General features: G+C 35.7%; 1 protein-coding gene across 2 annotated transcripts in view; it reads right to left on the reverse strand.

The window, feature by feature from the left end:
* FRK (fyn related Src family tyrosine kinase) overlaps positions 1 to 8,967 on the reverse strand; it is a 120,069-nt gene extending 111,102 nt beyond the window's left edge. The window contains exons 1-2 of one of the 2 annotated variants that reach the window (XM_033234353.1): positions 8,744 to 8,967; positions 7,988 to 8,614 (exon numbers count right to left, since the gene is read on the reverse strand). In XM_033234353.1, coding sequence (XP_033090244.1) covers positions 7,988 to 8,331 — 344 coding nt within the window. In that variant the 5' untranslated portion in view covers positions 8,332 to 8,614; positions 8,744 to 8,967. Of the gene's footprint in view, positions 1 to 7,987 lie in introns of both variants that reach the window. The other variant, XM_033234352.1, reaches the window with a different exon arrangement.
* Positions 8,968 to 10,070: the final 1,103 nt, after the last annotated feature.

Genomic DNA, 10,070 nt, shown 5'->3' on the forward strand with positions numbered 1-10,070 from the left:
TCAGAGAATGCTGCAGAGAAATTAGTAGTTAATTAGTAAGAAAACTAGTAAAAAAAAGATAAAATTATTTTTTGGTAATGTTAGAATATACAGTAAAAACTATTAATATTCAGTAAAGAGTCAGGCTTTCTGCTTATGTAAGCTGAAAAATATTTCATATACATAATAATAAGAAATTATGTATATTGAGCATAAAAACTGAAATTACAAGTCTGGCCCCACAACATTAATTCTGTAAATTGGATTTAGATTTGCTGTCCATTTAAAAGCTCTGGCCAGTAAATCCTCTACTTTAAATATAACCATAGTATGGTTTAATATGTGTATATGTGATTTTTAGATGCCATGTCAATGAGATTTACAGTCTGTTCCTGACTTGATATTCAGTCTACATTACAAAGAATATTTGAATTGGTCTATGATCCTTAAGTATTTTCTCCCCGGGGTGGATTAGAGCAACTAGTTTCTGAGAACCTGGGAATTATGCTTTTATGACTGTGAGTCTAACCAAAAATTAAGGCGTGAGTAATTTCATTGAGAAACGAATAAAAAATATGCCTTTAATGTAGAATTTTCTGGTAGGTAAAAATGCAATTCAGAGGGAACAGTTAAAGAGGAGGTGGCTCTGTGGGCTGCTCTTTAAAAGACCTGAGATTTGTAGATAAGCAATCATTCATTTAGTTATTCATCTACCCAATCAGGGCTTACTATTCTTAGGTATCACACTAAGCTCTGGGAGGAGCAATTGCTCACCTTTCCACTACCCACATCCATAGTTTATAGCACTGCAGAAAACAAATTAGCAGTAATGACAAAGGGTGCTAACAACTCTAGGCAGGAACACCTAATGTAGTCTAGTATGTCAGGAAAGGCTTGGGGAGGGAGGAACAAATAAGGTGAGACTTGAAGGGTAAGTTAAGCTGGTCAGGAAAAAAAAGAGGAAGGAGAGGGTTACAGGCAGAGAGAGTAGCCCATCTGAAGACCAAGGCTGAAGGTGAGGGAGGGTGCAGAACTGTCAAAGACTGAAAGACACTCAATGTGCAGGATATCTGTTATAGGGAAAGAATATTGTGAGCTCAGACTAGAATGGGGGTGTAAAGTATGATCCATTTAGACAGAAGTAAAAGAGGAGCTGCCAACTAAATGAAACATAATATTTATTAAACCTTACTGTGTGTCAGGTTCTCTACAGTGCACCCTTTCTGCACAGTCTCATTTATATCACATAACGATCCTATAAGATAGGTGTCACTGTGATTCCTATTTAACAGATGAGAAACTGAGGCAGAGGGGTCAAGTAATTTGCTCAGACTCACACAGCTAAGACATTAGAGAGTCAAATTCAAATCTAGATCATCTGAGCCTTTATTTTATGTTCTTAGGCATAACATAGGCTAGGTCAAAAAGGGTAACCAGCATTATAGTTCAGTAAAACTCTATACCACTAATGTTTGGACCTAGTTGAAACATTCAGCAGAAGAACCCAAAGACTGCTCTGATTTATATTGTCCATACAGATTCTCACGGTTGTATTAGATCATTAAAAAATCTGAAGGGAACTTTCTGAGCTGCAACAAGAATTAATTGAGGCAAAGTTTTGTTTGTTTTTCCTCTTTTGATAGCCTCAAGAGCTACATTAACAAGAGCAATGAAAGTACACAGCATATATAGTAGCTGCTAACAGAATTTAGTCCTACTTTACTGTATAGAAGGTTGTGTCTACTTTGACAGTGTCAGTTTGGTGAGATTCTTGACTTCTATTCATCAAAAAGCAACACTAGGATGTATCTGCAGAGACAAACCATGGATTTAAATTAATTCATTTGAAAAAAAAAGTAAACCAATTTGAATCCAATAGAACATTTTCTTCTCAAAGAATAAATCTGATCAAGTTAAAATTTGGGTTCTAATCTTTGAGACTGGAGCTCAGTAGTTAATGATTTATTTCACTCACATAAAATTTTTTCCGTTGCTAGTAATTTGTAGAAAACCTGAAAAGCAAAACTAATCAATACTTTTACTAAAGAGAGTTTCTGAATGACATATTGCAATTGGAACTTTTGAAGTGTCATCCATGTTGCTACTTTTCCTAGAAAAGACTCCTAACTCATTTTAATGATACCATACTGTGTCACTTCATTGGTTCTCAAAGGTACTTTGAGATGCACGTAATCAAGTTTTACTGCTATTAATTACTTTACACAGCTATTAATTAAACTTCAACTGGGATTTTAACATAGTTGAATTGGTTGCTCTTTTCTTCACATCTATGATTTTGCTATTATTTTTATAAAATATATTCTAACTTAGTAGTTAATTATTATTTTCTTAAAACAGTGGCAATTTATGCAAAAATTTATTATATAACAAATTGAGTTAGAGTGATATTAACATAAACAGTACAATTATATTAACATGAAAAGTCATATAATATTATACCTGAGATGAAATTTTTTGATAAATTATTTTAAAAACGTATTTGTCATATTCTTATTTTACATCATCATAAATAACATATGATGAAAAATAACTCAAAGGATGGGGACAGTAATGCTAATTAATCTCATGGCATTTAAATATGCTTTTGGTTGACTTAAATGATTTGTGCTAAAATTTTTATCTTGATTCATCCAAAACACTTGATAGACAACCATAATTGGATATTTATAGTATATTTATATTTTTATAGTATATATATATTTATATAGTATATTATATAGTATATATTTATATAGTATATTTATAATGTATTTTACTTTATTTATATATATAAATCTCTTTTTATTTAGTTTCTAAAATTATAGTAAGTATACTTTGTCTTAGAGGACAGAACCCAGAAATGCCAGGCATTATTTTCAGGCATTTGTTACTAGGTATTATTTTCATTTTGACACATGGGCATTTAGTTTTCCTTGAAAACTTACACAAAGGGAACACAATAAATGATCTAGATAAAGAACAATTGTGGAATTGATTGCACACAGGTGATTTTTAATGATTCAAACTTCTCAAAGTAGATAACATGTATATGTCGAGTGGATTATGAATATTCTGATGACTTTTAAAACGTATTAAGGGTAATGTTAATTTTTAAACCACATTGTTTCTATACCTATAATTAAGTTAAGATTCAAAAGCTGGTCTCATATCCCAGCGGAGAAAGAAATCTGCTGACATTTAAGTTGAAAATGATTAGAAACACTATGTACAATTTGTATTCAATAATTATCAAATTCCACAGTATTCAAATGACAAAATAGCAAAGCCTCACTCTATTTTAAAACAGTGATATAAGAATCTTTCCAAGAATATACCACTTTATTTTGCCATGCTGCTTTCTTCAAGCCCGACAATGGCAATCATCATAGGTTAGATAAAATCTTCAAAGAACTCTAGTCTGACACACTAAAGAGGAACGCAAGTAGGAAAATATGGCCTAAATACAAGGAGGAAAATCCTATTACTTTTATACTTCAGAACATTCTAACATTTTTATCCCATAATTATAAACTACCAACAAAACTACAAGTTACAAATATTTATTATTGCTTTCTTTTTCAAGGAAGCCACTGAAATGATGAATAGATGAGAAATTGGAAATTATCTACCTTTCACAGTAATAACCGGAGAAGAAAAACTTTCTACAAAATCCAGTACTTTGCTTCTTCCCCTGCTAAAGGGCTAACAAGAGATACAAAGACACCATTGTAGGTCAGTACGGGTGGCTCCTCTAGCCCTCCTACCCACGAAGGTATGCCATCCTCAAATTTAGGAGGCAGAAATAAACTTCATGACCTTTATTGTTTCACATATAAGTGTGGAAATATTTCTCAACATAAAGCCAAATTTTATATATAAACAAAGCAAATACTAATTCCTCTGACTTTGCTGAGTCATTCACTTAGCACAATACTAGGCCCATAGAATGGACTTAAGACAAAATTATTGATTCACAAGTAAGAACATACATAAGAATATGACCTAGAAAAATGTGGAGCTTAATAAACAGCAAACTTTAGAGATCATTCTAGTGATCTAATTTTCTTAATAGAACCTTCATTTATGTCTTTGAGAAGCGTATGGAGTCAGAAGTTCAGCAGCACATTTCATTGTTGTTATCATAACTTAAACTTAACATCCAAAGGGGAGTCAAATCAGTTGTCTCAACTGCTGCCCTTGGCTTGCGTGGTCAAGTTGGCAAAGCAGAAATCATCAGTGGTTGGCTTATGTGGTTATGTCCACCCTATTCCCCTCCTACCAATCCCCTTTCTGGGAGATTAAACGGATCTCATTTCTGATCCTAGTTCAATTGAACACAAAAGTATGTTAGAGAACACCTAAGGTACACTTAAACAATTAAGCAAACAACTGTTCATTTTGGTTTTTTTGTTTTTGTTTTTGTTTTTTGGTGCGGGGGGGTTCTAGATAGGGTCTTGCTCTGTCACCCAGGCTGGAGTGCAGTGGCACAACCATAGCTCTCTGCAGCCTCAACCTCCCAGGTTCAAGCAATCTTCCTGCCCCAGTCTCACTCTCTCGAGTAGCTGGGACTACAGGTTTGTGCCACCATGCCTAGTTAATTTTTTAATTTTTTGTAGAGACTGGGTCTCACTATGTTGTTCAGTCTGGTCTTGAACTCCTGGACTCAGGTGATCCTCCTTAGGCAAAAAACTTTTTAAACTCTTTGCTGATAAATGATGCTGCGTGTAATATTGTTGCTGATCATTTTGCTTTTTATCAATATTTTGTAATATTTGAATTTTTTATAATTAAAGCAATGAAATTTAAAGCCATGACTTTTGGTTCTAATATTTATATGTTATTTCCACATGATTATTTTTATGTGAACTTTATATCTTTAAAAACACCATGAATAAAATATTAAAGAAAGTTCTGATTAATAAGACCTTAAGGATAAGGTTTTCGAGGGATTTCACATCGAAGATGTTGAAGGAAAAGACTCATCTCTAAAATGAGCTAGGAATAAATTCAAGTTGAAGATAAGATAAATTCAATGATTCTTCATAAAGACAAAATAAATCTTCAAGATTCGGTTTACTGTATCACTTAGTGTAAGATATTCAGTAAAGGTGAAAAGCATTTCTAAGTGGAGTAAGAATTAGTAAATTAGACTTTTTAAACAACAGTTTGTTTTTCAACATCTCTACTTCCAAGTATAAAGAAAACAAATAAATAAACTGCAAACTAAAGCCTTAAACTAATTTTCCCTGGCACCAATAACTCCAGAAGTATTTGTAGATTTTTCTTACAGATCCAAGTCAAGAATAAAGACATAAAAACACAAATACTAACATACATTGCACTAAACTGGTCTAATTAGGAATTAGACGACAGCTTTCATTGGTTTCCCATTGCCTACTCATCCCATATATGTGGATATAAACAACAATGTTTCCTTAAGTCTATTTACTGAGCTCATGATTTTAAAAAATTACATTAATTTGCACATTCATGAGAAAAAAATACACTTTTGAAAAAATTCACTGAAGAAAAATATTAAAATAAGGTGTTTATGTATAATATTTCAAGTATTAAAGTACTGTGTGAGCCACTTGGGCACGCTCACGCAGAAGGCTGTTCAGTAAAAATCACTTCTATTTGAGATGGAGGGGAATTCTAGAAGCTACAGCTACTTGCACTAGGAGTATTGAAGCAATTTTGCCTTCTGGTGACAAGAAACTTCAGAAGTAAGCTAGGTTCACAGGTGAAGACCGTGGTGTGCACTTAAAAGAAAAGAAGTAGCCTGTTCCAGCCAGGAGGCAGAGTATCAGCATCTTTTGGGCATCATGTTTTTATTCCAGTGATGTGAAGATCCCGAGGAAAGCTAACTACAGAGATCTAGAATGGTAGTGACAAGTAGGAATGCTGCTGAGAACCAATTCCAAGAAGAAAGGTCAAGGTAATGTGCAGAGGGAAAAAATATTGGCTACAAGTGGCCCTGAGAATCAAAAATAGTCATAATAATTTAGTTGCTTTATTTTGTGTTTGTAGGCAAAGAAAATCTAAATTAATAAGAACACTGCTCTTAAGCCTTTTACCCAGAATATGATACCTTCAGATTGCTTGACTTGTTTCAGTCAATTTGCTTTCCTCAGCATTTCTAATACAGTCAAGCATGAATGTAACTGAACCACTACATATGAACATAAGAGCTCCTGTTTCCAGATAGTCAGGAAATCCACTGGTCTTGGCAACCCCAGGGAGTTGCAGATGAGGAAATTGAGGTCCTAAGTAGTTATATGAGTTGAATATATTTAAAACTAACAGATTATGAATTCAAGGCATGAAACATTAATAATATTAATATATATTTATTATTCTATACATGTTATGCCAAATATAAAATATTTATATATTAATATATAATAATTAATTAATATTAAATATTTATATATTAATATAATAATAATAATATATTATTATTATTATTCTATACATGTTATGCCAAATATAAAATATGCATAATGCCATATAGGACATAGAAATCATATAGTAGTGAAAACACATAAATGCACATAAGTGTATCCAATGTATAAAGATATTTCCTGTAGATTATAATAGAAAGCAAATGTTCACACAGGTGATTTTCCCACTTGATAACTGATCAATTCCATTCATCAAAAGTATATTTCAATTCCTTTCTATTTAAGCATAAATTAAGATCCTTCTAAACATTTATAGGCTCTTGGTGTTGAAAAGAATCTCAAAAATCAAAAATCATCCAACCTCCCTTCATATGTGACGCATGAGTTTGGAAAGTAGCAACAATGCTCTATGGCTATTTATTATATTATTTTATTCCCTGGACCAGTAAGGGATTGTCACATAAAAGTAAGACACACTTACATGAGAACATAAGAGAATCTCCAATGGTTTCCCTATTAAGAAACCATTCTATAAAATGAGTCCATTTTCTGAGAGACATTCCCAGTCTAAGGTTTCACTGAATCCAGGCAGCAATGAGATCAGGACCAATAAGAGTCTCCATTTGCTTCCCACCAGACCCCAAGTATACATTGTCAAGACTATGCTTTATTCACTTTGTGTTCAGTCACCACTAGAATAACCTCCTTTACCCTCCCCAACTCAGTCCATTACTGTCTATGCCTGGCACTTGGAGGGGTGGTAGGTGGATGGATGGATGCGTGGATGGATGGATGGATGGATGGATGGATGGACGGACGGATGGACGGATGAGTGAATAAGTACGTAAAAACTTTCCTCTTTTGTTCCACTATAATTCATATTTCATTCAAATACCACGATAAAGTCTTTATCTCCTCTTCTAAGGAGATGTTGTCATTTTTCCTATCAAAACTTAGTAAATGTCTGTAGCTGGCCAGTTTCTAATCATAATAAAAACAAAAAGATATCACAATTTGGGTAGCATATCTCAGGACCTGGGAATTAAAAAAAAAAAAGTCTATATCATGATTTCACTGAGAACATTAGTATCTTCTAAGTGTTATCTTCTACGTTAGCCCTGTGCATTCCCATCAGAATGAAAGGGATTAGGATGAGAGCTAGGGCTAGAGTTGATATATTACCCTGGAATGTTTCAAAAGTTTTTTTAAGAAAAGGATCTGAAGTTTAGATTTGAGAGCATCCTTAAGGGAAGTCCTATAATTTACCTTCAAACAAAATGCAATTTTGTTGTTAAAGTGAGGCACGAGTTATTTCACAGCCAAAAAGAAGGTAAGAGTATTAAACACATCGTTTGTTTAATGTTGAAAATACACCCTGGGCCTGTGGGTGTACATACTGTAATTGAAGTCATCTCAACAATTACCCACCAGTTTCACTCTCACTCAGCGGGGGAGGTGTGTTTCAATTAGTGGTTTCTTGCCAGTACTTCCTCATACTTTCCTCATCTCTTTGGGCATTAGGGGGTTGTAGAGAAGTAGAAAGGAGAGCTCATTACCCAGCCCTCAGACAGTTCAGAAATTAAATAGAAGTTTGTACTACTCACGGCTCTGCCTGTAGGCTTCTGTCCTCAGCCACGTAGTTAGAAGGAATATAGCCCTGTAGTTGCTGACTGGAGCCATCTCGCCTTTTCTCCAAGTGTCTGGCAAACCACCAGCCCTCATGAGAAGAGTCCAGAACTTGAAGTTTGTCACCTGCCCGGAAGCTCAGATCCTCAGCAGTCCGAGCCTGGTAATCAAACAAAGCCACAAAGTAGTGGCCATGCCTCTGTGACTGGGGAGAGCAATGCGCCCCTGGATTTTCAATCACCGTTGACTTGTCTGCCTCCGTCGATAAGCAGGGGAGATAGGGTTCTAGGTACTCCCAGAGCCTCTGACAGATGTTGCTCATTGTGCCTTGGTGGGGAGAAGAGGAGCAGGGCTTCTCCCTCTCCCCTTAGTCTCTGCGATCCACCTTCTCTTCCTTCACCAGGCAACTTTGAAGTCAGCACCAACTCACCATACTTTGGAGAGTATGCAAAGTCCCATTTCAAATCAGTTCAGCAGCTGGGTTGCAGCAAGTCCTACCTGGAGAGACTTACCGGCTTGCTTTCTGTGGCCGGAGCTGCTACTCCCAAGCAAAACTGAGCAGGAGCTGGGCAGCTGCTCAGTAGGAAGGTGTCTTTTCTTCGTATCTGCTTAAGAATCCCACAACAAAAATAAAATAAAATTAAAAGGGCTTTATTTAGACAAATATCTGAGAACAGAATGGTGCCATCTTGCCTTTTGTCCCAATAAAAAGTTAGCAAGAGGAAGCTACTAACCCCTGGTAAAACCTCCACATCTTGCTTTCGCCAGGAGCTCTCCCCCTGTTTCAAGTCTGCTCCTGTCTTTGGACCAGTCCGGATCTGGACGGCTCTCTCCTTTTTGCTAATGAATAACCAACCAGCAGAGGTTGTTGCCTTTAACATTCTGAGCTATGAACAGACTAATAATTTCCCCTTACTTCCTGGTTTCTTTCTGTGATCTAAATGGGATTCTGACTTCTTTACCCCTCCCATCTCCCACACCCAAGATAGACCAGATCCTTTACCAAACTGTTAAAGCAGCCACCAAAATCTATATTCCTTTTGTTTCATCCTGGAGAAACAGGCTAGCCCAGGTAGCTTCTTGTCTTGCTATGTTCCCAACACTGAAATTCACAGCAGAGATTTTTTTCCCCCACAAGTAGGAGGAGAATTGTTTTGCCACCACTAGGGGAAATTTAAAACGGCAAATTATTTAGGTATTTCTTGTTAGACACAGAGCAATTGGAAAAGAACCATCAAGTCACTCCCTTTTCTCATTACCAAGAATAGATTTTAATAGCTTCAAAGAACAGTCACAGTCTGGAAAAGTAAGAAAGCAGCTGACTAAAACGCTGAGAACCCAAAACGTTGCTTTTTCCCACAATTTAATTTCCTATCCTTCAAGTACTATTTTGGAAACACACACACACACACACACACACACACACCACACCAACTAGGTGACCAGTAGAGAAAAAAAGAGTAGGGCAGAGTGCTCTTTGAGCACTGCTGTGGGGGCTCTTTCTGCTAAACTTTGACCTCCAGATCTATACTAGTTCTTGCTAACTTCCTTGGCAAGGACTCAGGAACTAATGAGACTGACATCAGGACAGCCATCTCTAGACAGGCAGTGGGTTTTGCTTGACCTTCCCTAGTTCAGGGCAGCTGTCTCGCAAATATGTGCCCTGGATCACAAAAACAGCTGGACAATGAGTCTGGCAGTCATTTATACTAGTAGACAGCACTGCAAACTTGTTTATGATATGTCACTGATTTCCCTATAAGATTTTTTTTAAAATTTCTTCCTTAAAAACAATCTTTCTAAATGTTGTGAGATCCTTGAACCTGGCTAACCTATTCCTAGTACAAGCTCATAACTTCTGTTCTTTGTCAAATTGCAAGGCATTTAGTAATCAGAATAATCAAACTCAAGAAAAATAAAGAAAGAAAATCAGAGAACCATGGCATCAGCCCAACCTGCTATTACTTTGTGCAAAAATCAGTCCATAGCACTGGACAGATCAACTGGTAAAAATAAAATCTTGTGTTATGCTCCCAAGTTTCTCCAATCGTCTTTGGAGTC

This window comes from Trachypithecus francoisi, unplaced genomic scaffold (genome assembly GCF_009764315.1).
Source record: "Trachypithecus francoisi isolate TF-2019V2 unplaced genomic scaffold, Tfra_2.0 Lachesis_group15, whole genome shotgun sequence".
Taxonomy (NCBI): domain Eukaryota; kingdom Metazoa; phylum Chordata; class Mammalia; order Primates; family Cercopithecidae; genus Trachypithecus; species Trachypithecus francoisi.